The sequence below is a fragment of the Beta vulgaris genome, chromosome 1, assembly GCF_026745355.1.
Source record: "Beta vulgaris subsp. vulgaris cultivar EL10 chromosome 1, EL10.2, whole genome shotgun sequence".
NCBI lineage: Eukaryota > Viridiplantae > Streptophyta > Magnoliopsida > Caryophyllales > Amaranthaceae > Beta > Beta vulgaris.
The window spans coordinates 60,447,700-60,462,657 of NC_079202.1; the positions used below are offsets into that span (position 1 = coordinate 60,447,700).

At 35.5% G+C, this 14,958-nt stretch overlaps 2 protein-coding genes across 3 annotated transcripts; one reads left to right on the forward strand and one right to left on the reverse strand.

Moving 5' to 3' along the window:
• Positions 1-3,067: 3,067 nt before the first annotated feature.
• LOC104886586 (hypothetical protein) lies at positions 3,068-6,483 on the forward strand. Of its 2 annotated transcripts, none has more exons than XM_048637009.2 (3): positions 3,068-3,291; positions 4,413-4,793; positions 6,124-6,483. In XM_048637009.2, the coding sequence occupies exons 2-3, from the start codon at positions 4,459-4,461 to the stop codon at positions 6,140-6,142; spliced, it is 354 nt and encodes a 117-aa protein (XP_048492966.1). In that variant the 5' UTR covers positions 3,068-3,291; positions 4,413-4,458; the 3' UTR covers positions 6,143-6,483. The 2 variants fall into 2 exon arrangements, with proteins under 2 accessions (XP_048492966.1, XP_010669351.1); XM_010671049.4 differs by having other exon boundaries at positions 3,072-3,291; positions 4,432-4,793.
• A 490-nt stretch (positions 6,484-6,973) lies between these two features.
• Positions 6,974-14,748, reverse strand: LOC104886578 (mitochondrial adenine nucleotide transporter ADNT1). Its single transcript, XM_010671038.3, has 8 exons — positions 14,315-14,748; positions 11,027-11,075; positions 10,727-10,890; positions 10,203-10,240; positions 9,508-9,620; positions 9,289-9,402; positions 7,659-8,003; positions 6,974-7,342 (listed from the first exon to the last, which is right to left on the reverse strand). The coding sequence occupies exons 1-8, from the start codon at positions 14,470-14,472 to the stop codon at positions 7,259-7,261; spliced, it is 1,065 nt and encodes a 354-aa protein (XP_010669340.1). The 5' UTR covers positions 14,473-14,748; the 3' UTR covers positions 6,974-7,258.
• Between the last annotated feature and the right edge of the window lie 210 nt (positions 14,749-14,958).

The following is a 14,958-nucleotide window of genomic DNA, read 5'->3' on the forward strand; positions in this document are numbered from 1 at the left end:
TGAAGTGTCATATGGGCAGAAAGCAGATACATACACATACACTCAAACTACAAGTAGGACCCCCCACAATCGAACTTGTGATTGAACTTGTGATATTGGATTTATTTCCGATAGATTGGAACATTTTTGCGTAGATTGGTTTTGCCCTTTCTGTCAACGGACCGACATTTTTGTATGGAGTAAATGGAAAAATTGTAAACATTGTGAAGTATTTTACTCTATTGCCTATGGCCTATGGCCTATGCCCTATGCCCTATGCCCTATGCCCTATGCCCTATGGAGACGGAGAAAATACAGATGAGAGGCAAAGCCGGACAATTTTTATAAGAGATTAAGGATCTTTGGGTCTAATAATTTGATTTTCTATATCTCATATGTGATATTAAGGTTCAAATTTTGGTGCAAGTAAAAATTTCAATATTATTGGGGGAGCGGAGGGGGTGGGGGGGTGGGGGTTGGGGCTTGTTGGGGTCTTTGGGCGAGTGGCCCTATGCGAGTCAGCTCAGAGAAAATTCATCTTACCACGGGTTCTCGAAGGGAGGCAAAAAAAACATAAGAGCGACTAATAAGTCAATTAATAATCTTTATGTGTTAACTGAAAAATTAGGGAGTATAATTTCAGTATATTAAATTTGGATTTGTAAGCTGAAAGTAGTTGATAGTTGTAAGCTTTTAGATTTTTGTTATGAGCTTGTGAAACTAGTTGTGTAAAGAAGAAGTGTTCGGTAATAATAGTTGTTGGCAAAATTTTAATGTGTAAATAATATGTAAAAATGGTACATTTCAACAAGAGTTAATAATCTTAATTTTTAGCAAAAGCTATTCAAAAGCTTAAAGTTACATCTAAAAGCTACTTTGGCAAGCATTAAAATAATTTTTCAAAAGCTAAAAACTACGTAGAAGCTACTTGAAAACTACCTCAAAAGCTATGTATTGAAAAACAAGGAGGAAAGGGGAGGTACGGGGCACGGGCCAATGCAACCTTTTAGCAATTTTGAATGTGAGGCTTCACAAGATCAAGATATTTGGGGTCCATATCGTTACTAGGTTGTGTGTGTGTGTGTATATATATATACTTTATCCTTTATTTTATTGTTACAATATTTTTCTTATTTGAAGTTTCATATTAATTGCAACATCACTAAATTTATCGCTCCACTTATCACATGGGTCCCTTTTTTCATCTATCTCTATTTACCTTTGCTTATAGAAAAAATGTGTAACCCCTATATATTACAATTACTCCTTAAAAAACAGTGAAAGTGTTAACTTGCATATAAACGATTATGGGATCTACTTTGTTGTAGTAGTTGTATATAATTTGACAGATATATTTTTCTGAATACCCTAACAATCAAATAAATATTTGTACAACCATCAATGACTACTGACTATATGCCTTGTTTTGTTAAGAAATGAATGGGGAAAAACTAGAGGTTTCAACTCTTATTAGAGGATTTGACTAGTCAATACTCTAATTTTAGTATTTGGTAAAGAGAGGTTTTATTTAGTTGATTGGGCCTACAAACTTTTTGTGAAAAAGCAGAGGGATGAGCTTTTTGACATTAGAGGTTTGTGAATGAATGGGCCAATTACATTTATGTCCTAATTTTTTTTTGAAAATTACACTAATAAATATTAAAAAGTACCAATTAGCTATCAGCTACTTACCAAATACTTTTATACAACAATAAATTATGCACATGTCCTTATTGTTACACAATCATGTACCAATCAACTATCAGCTACTTACAAAACACCTTTATACAAACAACTAATCAAATCAGCTTATATAATCAACTATCCGCTAGTTATCAAAAGGACCACTAGTGATGGCCACTGGTGCGGGCCAGACCGTGGAACGTAGCGGGTTGCGGGTTGGACTGAGATTTCACGGCCCAAGACCGGACCATGAAATTCATGGGTTGGGTAGGCTGGTTCGCGGGCTGAAAATTCTTGGCCCACACCGGTCTGTTACCGGTTTTCACGGTTCGGGGAGCGATTCGTGGGTTTAGTGTGTTGGACCGGGCTGGTGGGCCGGCATGATATTTTTTTTTTTCAAAATTATTTAATCATTGAAATTATTCATTATTGTTACATAAAATCTTTAAAATGAATTAAAATATATACAATTATTAATATTGATGAATAATTTCATAATTTTAAAATTTGATTGAATTATAATATATGCAATTTGATTAAAATATATATAATTTGATTAAAATATACACAATTAGGTTCAATAATAACTTGAAATGGGTTGGTCCAGTTCATAGGCCGGGCTGGACCGGTTTCGTGGTCCGGGCTGAGTGATTTTAGTAGCGGGCTTTAGTGGGCTGAGCTCAAAAAATCTGGCCCACAACCCACCCACCAATTTTACGGTTCGAGCTAGGCTAGACTGAACTTTTTGTGAGCTCGACCCATACAACCCACGAGGTGGGCTGGGCTGAATTAACCCGCACTATTGGTCATCTCTAACGACCACGTTATTTACATATCAAATTAATAAAGTAGTAGTTTCTCAAGAGGTTAAAATTTGTAATTTTGGTCGGGAACTTTAGAAAATGCTAATCCTTGTAATTGTGCCTATTTGAGACCTCAGAGAGGTGCTTCATGCCTTTACACCCCTAATATGACTGATACAGATGTCGCAATAACAGGGGCAATTTTTCTTCATTATACTCGCTAAGTCAAACCCACAAAAACCATAAGATATTCTTACTAAGGTGTTGTTTGGTTGGAAGCTATTTCCCTTGGAAATACAAATTCCTAAGAAATACATTATGGGTATTGTGTTTGGTTGGAGGGAATGGAAGAAGCATAGGAAATACAAATTCCAAGGGAAATAAAATTTCCCATGAAACATGGGAAATCACTCACCAAAACCTCCCTTGGTGAGTAATTTCCTAGGAAATGCAATTTCCTATAGTGTCAACCAAACAATTTTGTCTAATTCCTAGGAAATTAACAAGGGAAAAAATTTCCCATGAAATGTAAATTCCCATGGGAAATTACTTCCCATGTGAACCAAACGAGGTCTAAATCCACCTCCACTTTACCCTTTTCCCAAGTTACCACCTTTCCTCTTTCTTCTCTTGAAAGAACTAGACTTTGGTAAAACACTAATAAAAACTCATTTGTTAATTTTGCAACAAAAAATCTCTCCAAATTTTTTCTGTAGAACATTTCATATTTCATATAATAGTATAATCTTATTATAAAATCCAAAGCTCTCGTTTCTCCTTTGGCTGGATCACCCGTGATCCCCTCTTCCAAAAACTCCATTTACTGGTACGCATGTTATAATTTTGTTGATTTATTTCCTCTAGCTTTTACTTCTTTTATTGAATCAAAACTTCTCAATTTGTTGCTTATTATATGAAATTGTAATTGTTTTAGAGATATAATTTTGTTGGGTACAACTTACAAGTTACAGTTTTAGAAGAGGATTATAATCATTTTTATGTTGTTTTTTACCAAGATAAAGTAAGCTTTCATTTTGTCATTTGAGTAAGGGAAAATAGATTGATCTTTCTGTTTTTTCCCATGATTAATTAGTGATTATCATAAAAGTGTACAATTTCCAGAAAAATATCACTACATGGAAATAAAATATTTCTTTATTTAATCGAATCCTTATCATGATCCATGGCAATACTAGTGCTGATTTCACAATTTCTTCGAAAAATTCATGGAATAATTTGTGTTCCAAAGCTAGATGAAGACATATCAATTCAATCACACATGAAAATCAATATCGATGTTTTCTCTTTTAACTTCTCTAGATTATTAAAGATCCATACTCCAAAAAAAAAATTTGTTGGACTTCTCATAATACTCGCCACACTTTCTATTGTAGGAAGTTTCACGTTACTTGCTACACTTCCTTTTTGGGAAATAAACTCCATCTATATCTTTCTTCTCATATGAGTCCCTTTTCTTTTTACTCTCTACCTCTTTCTTCTCCAAAAATTACCTAAGAGTTGGTGAATTGAGAAGTGTAGCGAGTAATATGAAACGGTAAAAATGTTTTTGATAGAGTATAAATCTATTCCTAGGACCTCAATCATTAGCTTAAGCTTTTGATTGAGTTGGTCCTTTGACATGGTATCAGAGCCAACGTGACAAAAAGGTCACTGGTTCGAATCTCATCCACCCCTCCTTTCTCAGTGGAACATTTAGCGCTAGGTGTGATGGAGACCTCAGTGGAACATTTAGCGCTAGGTGTGATGGAGACCTGTGTGGATAAAGCTCTTGCGTGAGGGGGGTGATAGAGTATAAATCTATTCCTGAGACCTCAACCATTAGCTTAAACTTTTGGTTGAGTTGGTCCTTTGACAGGTTTATTCATTAGAAAGTTAAGGAGAAACAATATATCGTATTCATATTGTAGTGATATTAAAACTGTATAGAAATGTTAAATGTATACAGGGGATAAGAGTGGATAGAAACAAGAAAATGGCAGAAAGAAGAGAGGAAGTTTATTATGACGAAGAGGAGCAAAAACTACAAGTAAATGATGCAAATGAGACAGAAGAGAATGCATCTATAATGATGCAAGATTCAATATTTCTTCTTAAGCTAAACTTGGTTATGGTAATGGCTTCCCTTAGTCTATCCAATGAAGAGCTCTCAGATTTTGATGATATGGAGAAGTTGAGTGTTAAAGATGAACAAGAGTATAAGACATTTGTATCAAAGTTACACTCCCATAAAAGAGGATTTGATGAGCTTAAAATCCCAGATCGACGAGCATCACGATCAAGAGTACAAACCAAAGTTATAGATTCCAGGTATTCATTGTCATTACCTTGTCCTATATTTTACCTAAAACTAGGTAACGGTGATCTGATTATAACCAGAACTGAGAACTGAAATTAACTCGTGTAGCATAAATATTAGAGTTTTTTACGGGGATATAGCAAGGTATTAGAGCATTTTGTGGGGATATATTCATTAAATTTTCGGCCTTTGACTTGCTTAATTACTCTTTGTATATAGTGCGTGATATTCAATTGCTTCTATTATATTCATTTTCCTCCAACTTCCTCGTGGCTCACTCGCGAGTTCCCAACAAGTCAAAGGCTGAAAATTTGACTTTCTGGTCGGAAATAATGTGTTTGATACCTTTTAACAAACTTAAATTTAGGTTGGTATATCCAAAAAAAAATTAGTAAGCTTTATCCCCACGAAATACTCTATTACCTTGGTATATCCCAAAAAAAAACTCTAAATATTAATGTAGTTAGAATTGATTGATTTTATATCATTATAAAATGATAATAATACTTAATTATGACTTGACTTGTAACGGTAATCTGATTATAACCTGAACTGAAATTAACTCCGAGTAGTATATATATTAGAGTTTTTTACGCGGATATACCACGGTATTAGAGCATTTTGTGGGGGATATACTTCACTAATTTTTTTTTTTTGTACATATCAACTTAAATTTAAGTTTTGATAAAAGGTATCAAAAAATACTATTTCTGTCGAGAAAGTCAAATTTTCTGCCTTCGATTTGCTTAATTACTCTTTGTATAGTCCGTGATATTCAATTGTTTCTATTACATTCATTTTCCTCCAACTTCCTCGTTGCTCACTCGCGAGTTCCCAATAAGTCAAAGGCTGGAAATTTGATTTTCTCATCGAAAAGAGTGTTTTTGGTACCTTTTAACAGAACTTAAATTTAGGTTGGTATATCCTCACAAAAAAAAATTAATGAGGTATATCCCCGTGAAATACTCTATTACCTGGGTATATCCCCAACAAAAAAAACTCTAAATATTAATGTAGTTAGAATTGATTGATTTTATATCATTATATGATAATAATATTCAATTATGACTTGACTTGTATGCATATTGTAAAGTGATGATACTAAATTTGACCAGAGCATGAGTTGAATATGTATTCTATCTAACCAAATTTAAAAACTTCTCTTGATAAATGAATTGATAGTGCGTGGACCGAATTACGACTTGGCTATAACCAAAGTAAATCACTCACCTTGTATATGGCTAGAACCCTATCCGATTTGAAGTTGCTTGTACTACCTTCGTGACTCATATGGATCCAGAAATTAGATTGTTTAATACATCTATACTTCCTTGTGTTCAGGCATGGGCGAAAAGTGTGAAGAGCTTCCCTTCCCATTTTGATGGTACATCTATCTTAGAGAAAACGATGCTGGCATTCTGTATATGACTGTACAGTACAATATAACCTTAGTAAGTTATACTTGTGTAATCATGCGGGATTTTGGTTTGATGACTAAATGTAATATTGAGGACTGAGGTAATGAGGTTTTTAGTTAAAAAGGGAGAGAAACACATATGAGATTCTAGCCTTGTACTTCCTCCGTTTCATATTATTCGCTACACTTTTCAATTCATGAACTCTTAGACAATTTTTGGAGAAAAAAAAAAGTAGAGAGTAAAAAGAAAATAGATTCATGTGAGAAGAGAGAGATAAAGAGAGTTTATTGTCCAAAAAGGAAGTATAGCAAGTAATGTGAAACTTTTCACAATGAAAAGTGTAGCGAGTATTATGAAACGAAAGAATTATATATATACCTGTTAGATCTGTTTTTTATGGATTTTGTACTATCTTGTATTCAGTATACAAATTATGAGAGACGTACAAAGGTTTGAGCTACAAAACATTATTACTGATCTGAGCACCTCTCGCTCATCAAAGGCAGCACAATACACAAAAATGCCAAGCATAGGAATCGAGATTCGAGAACTGTTGGATATTGGCTATGTAGTAAGAGTAATACCCCGGGTGATTTTTAGGGGTAATATGACCATATAAATCTAACGATTTAAAATGATTTTTGAACCAACCTTTTAAATTACAAAACTGCTCTAGCAACTAAATTTTCATGATCATAATTACAATGACAACCGAAGAATTTCGGGTACAGAGGGCTATATAGCAGACGTAAAATCTGACTATCTGTTCAAAGTATGTAAATGGATCCATCAATTTATTATTAGCAACTACTTATTAAATTATAAGTATTCGAATGAAGAACTGACAAAGCCAAAAAGGATTATCTGAAGGACCCCCAAGACAGGAAACATAGAAACAACATATAATAAATCAGGCTAGCAACCTGGTACTAGCTTACTTTGTTCTAATTAGGTAAAAATACATCAACCAAAATTTACCTATCTTCTTCCAATTGCCTACCAAAAAGAAGAAAAAATTATCACACAGTCTTAAGAGTTCTTCAAATCATCCATCCGCCTCAGTCTGATATTCTCATTTCAACTCCCAAGACATCTTTCACCATCTCATAAGTCACGAATGCGATAGCTATGGATGGCACAACCTGGAGATAATAAAACATGCAAGCGTGAGCCACATGTATAAGTAATCCAATCCTATGTGCTATTCCTAGAACATGAAATAAGGTCACTTAAACCGCAATTGCACTGGCAGAGTGGCAACAGCAGATCTTTCAAAAGAAGTTCAGCTATAAATCAAACTGTTCTCCACAGGACAAAAAGAGAAGCCAAATTCTGTAATTTCGGTTTGGACTGGGCTTCAGGCTCCACCATCCTCCTCTCTCTTAATCTATAGAGAAGTAGATCTCTATATAATATTTATCTATAGGAAGCATGTCAAAAGACTCGTTAAAGACTAACCTTTACTGAATTAGGGACCAGGCCTTTGTACAGAGCTCCGAATCCCTCATGTCTGACAGTTTTTCTAAATGCATCGACCATTCCATTGTATTCCAAGGGGACCTTTCCCCTTCCATCACCAGTGACTATAGATGAAGCATGATTCCAACCCACCATTTGCATTCTTCTGCGAATAACATCAAGAGGATAGGCAACAGTTTGACCAATAGTTCCCGCAACAGCTCCACATGCAAGCCTTGTTGTCACACTCAGCTCACCATCTTGTATTAATCCAAATGGCCTCGCTTTCGCCAACCAATCCTTCAATGACTCGTATACGGCAAAATTGAGACCAACATATGGAACCTGCAAGTAACAGGCAGAAGAGTAAGAAAATTACCAAAGCATGCAAGAGAACCTACACAAGGTGATGAAAACAATCTGCATAAAACACTTAGCATGACAAATTGACAACAAAAGCACAAGGAGTTGTTCTAAACTTCTAATGCATGCATTAGACAGATAATGTATCATTATGTAGCTCTGTAATTTGGTTTAGAAAACTGATTACATATAGCTCAGCAAAAATTAGTTGCGGATCCAGAAATTTGAACCTACGGGTTCGAAAACAAACAAATCACCATTCATCATACCTATATAAGTTTAAAAGACAATCTGCCCCTTAAACACTTCATTTTGGGCCAAAATTATGGAGAAGTTTCACTAAATTTTTTATTCCAATTATTGGACATGTATACTTCCGAGCACGAGTGCTCAACGTTGAATTATGAAGAATTTTAATATATGTAAGGTAAAACATTATTTATTTGAGTAATAATCTCGAGATAATAGGATGAAATAGCGAAATAATATACCATCTGGCATTATGGTAATACAATGAACATTAAAATATAAAAGTAGATAGAACATAATTTATATGATTTCAAATAAAAAATATATATAAACCCCCATCATCATTGTATGTTGGAGAACTTTTACTGTACTGTTCTGCTTTTGGCTAAAACGAAGCAAAGAAAAGAATTAAGAAAAAAAAAAGAACCTAACAATTACACAATCTCACAAATTATAAATTACTCTTAAACACGTTACTGTGAGGCAATGCACAAGCTAGTAAACATGATCTTAGAGCAAGAGTTGACCTACTGCAGTAAACAAACAAAATTGAAGCCTCATATGATTTCAATAAAAATATAATTGCAAAGGGGAAGTTTTTGAAAGGATCGAACCAAAGACAGTCTACAAGCTACAAACTTTAACTTAGGCTTATGACCACCAAGGCAAAGTTCTTTCTCTGATACAACACAGCGGTAATAGAAATTTATCTGATCCACTATGGGTTCAACTGAACCCAGTGAACCCATGGTGGATTCGCCCCTGGCAAAAATCAAGATCTAACTTATAAATATCAGACACAAAATTATTATGTGAAACTCCCATGCAAGTTAAGCTTCTAACTGAAACATTTTAAAATAGAAGATACCACAAGCATACTGTGATACTGCCTTCATGAACGGCAAGAGGAAGTCATTGTTTCAACTCCTTGATGTGATACACATTCCAGACTAAAACTTCTCAACATAGTTTTAAACAGCATGAATTGGATCCAGAGAGTATTTCAAGTCAGACTTACAACACCAATCACTGAGGGAAGCCAGCCCTTGTACAAAGCTCGTGGACCTTCCTCGCGAAGAATTGTTGACAGTGCATGGACCATGCCTCTGTACTGGAAAGGAGACTTCTCAGTCTGAAAACACAGGTAAATCTCAGATGAAGCAATCCATAAAAGTGCGTAGTGTATATTACCAAAACAATAAGAGAGGAAAATAACAAAAATGGAAATTCATAATACCTGAACGGTAATTCTGCCCCGTACCATGTCCATCGGGTAAGTTGCTGACATTGCTATAATGCCAGCACATGCACCAGCGCCAAGGCGCAATACAGGAGTGAGTTGAGCATTCTCTGAAATTGATAGCCAAAGCAAAATATCTATTATTTTTAAGGCTTAACAAGCATCAGATTTTAATTTACAGTAAAGTTCCGAAAACTATCACAAGATATACTTCTCATTTTTAAATGTCTAAGCTAGTTGGCATGGGACAGAGTAGATCAATCCATAGCGTTCATATGCAGTCAAACAATATGAAAAGATGTATATATGACATAATAACACAAATATTTCACAAGTGAACACCACCCACTATACAACTGGGTAGACAGATCTCTCTCCATTTTAACTAATATGCTCCTAAGACAGATCTTAGAAGTAATAATATCCTGACTAGTACAGCTTCCAGGTTATCTCATATGGGATTGCTCTGATACAATCTAACTTATCATGTAAGAAACAATATGATCTACCAGGAAGCACTATCAAACCATTCCGTTTATACAATACAAACTACCAGAAAGCAATCACAACTAAATGACAGCTGTATAAAAACAAGAAATCCACAGAACAAGAAAAATGACATATAACATAAAAACAAAAGGGGGAGTGCAAGAGCAGTTCAGCCAGTAGCAGGAGTAGAAAGATAGGATTACCGTTGCCAGTCTGTCGCTGATATAACCATAGTATTCCCCTGGTTAAATAAAGAAACAAAAATTCATTAAAAGGATATTGTACGTAAATTCACACTATCTCAAGATAGCCATCTTTAGACAAGAAATTTCTGTAGAATACTTTTCAGTCACCCCATTCATAAACTGTGACATAAATATTCTAGAAGCAAGAACGCTACACCAATGGTACTGACCTAGTCAGAGACCAAATAGGAAGCACATGCCACATCAGAATCAACATTGCCTTTTTCTTCCTCTTAATTTAATTTCACAACCACCAATGCAGGGATTACTAGCAACTGATCAAGTGCAGAGTATCCCGGCAAGAGCTGTACAGATTATATGAATGCAACCAGGAGTTCAGGAGGTAGAGACAAGTATCTATAAGCAATTATTAGTTGCTGCCTAACTCAAATAAAAAAAAATAAAGGAAAATCTATACGAAACACAATGACGAGCAGTTAAAATGGCAACTAAGCTTAGGTGAACGTGGCCAGAAAGCTTACTTAGAAGCTTGCTCATAGCTGAAAAACTTGACGGCAGAGTTTGGCACGATACGTGCACAATTAGTTCCATTACCCTTGAACAATCCTCGGAATCCCTCAGTCTGATATATATACTTTAATCCCTGAATAGTTCCATTGTATTTAATGCTATGTGGATTTTGAACCTGGAAAAATACATTGAATCAGCAATTTCGGAAAAAAAAAAGGTGTGCAAAATAGATTTTTTTTACTTCCCAGCTCGCGAAGAAATTATTGACTAGTACACCCATTGGATAGATGCTAGGTAAGATAAAGGTATACCTGGAGCAATATCTTCAGGCGTTCTAAGGGAGCTACAGCAGTACGTGACCTGAGAAACAGACCCAATGGCATAAATCAGACAAAATTTATATCAGACAAAACCAATACAGAGAAAGAATAATACTCCCTCCGTCTCATAATATAGTGCTTCATTTCCATTTTCGGTGTCCCAAAATATAGTGCTTGATTCTATATTTAATTCCATATTTTTTTCGTGATTTGCCAAGAAAACCGTGTCATCATTTTTTATTTGATTCTTGAAATTAGTTTTTTGCTTTGTTTATTCAACCCATGTGTTACATTTAATGTTCTTTCACCAAATATTCTCCGTTCTCTATCCTAAAATCAACATTTTCCATACAACATTTATTTAAAGAAATAAAAAGTCGTCTTTCCTCTTAGATCCTATTTACCTTAATTCCCGTGAAAAAATGGAATCAAGCACTATATTATGGGACGGAGGGAGTAACAATTTCTATCTTAATTAGTTCTGAATGTTTAAATGGCAAAGAAATTCTCAAATCATCCAACTAGCAACCTTTGGATTTCTTCGTTGTTTGTTTCGGGGGAGGGGGGGGGGGTGGTCTCACCCACTTAAACACTTCATCTACCAATGTATACAACCACAATCTGAATTCCAAACATACAATAACGGTATCTGCAATATGAAGAAACAGCGATCATATTACTCAAAGAAACAAGAATCTTAAATTGCATATTCATATGAACAGTGCAATGCCTCTAAAACCATTAGGATGGTTTCCCTCAGTGCTTCTACCCGGACCGGTCTCACAACCAACTAATTGCTCAAGCAACTGCAACCCTCACTACTACTTTGTGCCTTTTCACAAATCCCCAACTTTCTGCAAAACAAGACCATATTATCCTCAATTCTTGAGCAATTCTTCTCCATATTCTTCACCATACTTCAGATCAGGAACCTTTTAATTCCCCCAATAGAGTTTCTCACCCAATCACTTGATAGATAATTTCGAAACCCCCCCCCCCTCCCTCTCCTGCGACACAAGTCATTGACATGTTATGACACCAATACTAGGAATAGATATACTATAGCCCTTCACAAGATAACCATTGCAACACAGCTGACATGTGCCAAAAATGTCTGAAAGGCCAGCTTCAGGGGTTTTCTGGGATGTCGAAACCTCTGGTGAGATTGACATGTCCAACTGTGATGGCACATACAGGTGCCACGCAGCTGAGAACTTAAATAAAATAATTTGTGTGTATAGTTTTAGAATAGTGAAAATGAAATACAATCAGCATGGAGCTACTTTCAAAATCAACCATTCATGCCATAGCAACAACTTTACAAGTGTTAAATAAAATTGACAATAAAGATATCCAAAGCAATAACTCGTATGATTTTCAAGGATAACTTTACGTCGATATAAATATTTCTGAGAATATTGTCATATACTCATATATTTCATACTCCAGACTTCTAGACCAATAGGATGATATGTAACCCAACTCCACAACATCATTACTTCTAAGGTTCAGCGTTCAAACATCCATTGATCATTTAACCTCGACCATAAGTAGCATGAGCCCCAAACTCCCTCTGAAACTCGACAAGTTTGTAGGAAGGCAAAATGTTTGAAACCATCACAAAACCTACCTCACAAGGCTAATGCAATTTAGAACGGTACTTCACACAACAAGCCACGTGCCTAATGATCATCAAGCATCCAACTAACTATAAGAGCTACTTCCTTCCAGATGCTGCCTACGAATTTATCCTCTAGCATTGCTGCTTCCTACAACCTCATTTTTCCAATTCTACTCCATTTTCTTACTGCCTCATTGGCATTTTCTATTCCCATGTAAAAACAGAAAAACAAAAGTTGGAAACTTCAAAACCTCCTTTAACTTATCAAAAATGTTGTTGCTTCCTCCCTTTCCCACAATAACACATGAACTTCACCAAGAAAAACAGATATATATTTGGATTCATGATAAAATGATGTCCTCTATGGAAACCACAGTGCAGAACAATAGCTGGTTTCAATGTGATAAAGATATCATATAACCAATACTCCCACAGTCCTAGCCTTAGCCTACAAATGTCAGTACTCAAGACAAGGAAAATTTAACAACAACCAAATCCAAAGAAATAAAGCTTCAATTTCTCAACAATTAAGATGACCAACCAATATCAAATGTTTTGAGTACCAAAACTGAGCATAAACAATTTTAGTTATTTTAAAGAAAGACTACGCGCTAATATAGTAATATCTGAAGCAAATGTCATAAATGTGATACTCCAGACTTCCTAGACAAATGAAATAAGATGTAAACCCAACTCCACGACATCATCACTTCTAAGGTTCGGCATTCAAACATATATTGGTAATCCAACCTCAACCATCTAGCAAGTAGCATGAGCCCCACACTCCCTCCGAAGCTCCACAGCTTGAGAAGAGCCAAAGTATTCAATTCCTAAACAATCACAAACTCTACCTCACAAGGCTAATGCAATTTCAAACTGTAGTTAACAGAGAGGTAACCACATGGCTGAATGATCATCAAGCTCTAATAACTATAAGACCTAATACCTTCCACCTACCGCCTATGAATTTATCCTCTAGCATTGCTGCTTCTTCAAAACCTCATTTTTCCACTTCAATGCATTTATTTTTATCGCCTTTTTGACGATTTCGATTCCTAATAAGGGGAAAACTTCCAAACCTCAAAACATCCATAAAACTTATCACAAAATTTGTTTTCCCAAGTCCCAGCCCCACCCTTCCGTAATAACAGATGAACAACATCCAAAAAAAAACAAATAGGAGTATAATTTAAAAGCAGTGCAGATATCATGTAACTAAATACTCCTACTCTAAAGTATCAATGCTTAAATATTGAGATATATTTATGACAAGATCCAAATCCAAAGAAATTGAAATTCACTCAAGATAACCAACCAAGATTTGAGCAGAAAATACTTTCTTTTTTATTACATTAAATTTATTTGAAGAAAGGCTCCAACAAACAATGCACCTCCATGGCAATAACAAAACAGGACCACAGATTCAACCAAATAAACGTAAAACCAAAATTTTACGCCAATGTCAAAATCAACACCAAAATCACAACCTTCATCTCTAAAATCAACATCATACCTAAAGTACAATCACAAAAGATCACAAATTCATCAATTTCGATCACCTAAACAATCAAGATTGCAAAAAACAATTCCATCAACATTCTACAAAAAGAAGCGATAGTGCGATACACAGTAAGAAAGAGAGAGAGAGAGAGACTAACACTCCACCGGCGACACCACCAGCAACTAGAGACTTGCAGATACTAAGAATCGCATGACTCGGAGCTTTAACGCCCTCTCTAGCAATCTTCGCCTCTTCCGCCAGATTAACGATCGTCGAAACAGCTGATTCAGTCGTCTTCACATCTTCCGACGCCATTAAAATAGCAAAAGAAATGAAGGTTTTTAAAAATGGAGTCGCCGGAACCCTAGAATTCGAGATCGGAGATTGAAAAACAGATATTTCGAAAATGATCGATAAATTCCGTTCTTTCGGAGGAGAGAGAAAGTAGAAAAATCTCTACTCTGAATGAATCAATCTGAAGTTCCGATCGTCGATGAAAAAACGGCCTTTTTCGAGGAGAAGAGTCGAGTGAGTGAGAGAGAGAAAGGAAATACTTACTATGTTTCAGCTACTATACTACTACTGGAGTTTTGTGACGGCGTTTGTTGGTACAAAGAGAGGAGAGAGATTGTGTGTAGCTACTTCCACGCGCGAGGTTTTGAATTTGTAGGTCTCACTCGCTCTCTTTGCCGCCCACCTGGATACTGGTGGGGTTTTTTTTAGATTGTTGTTGTTGTTAGAAAAAGTCATTTAGGTCTGTTTTCTTCGGCATAAAACAGCTGAACTGAACTGAACTGAACT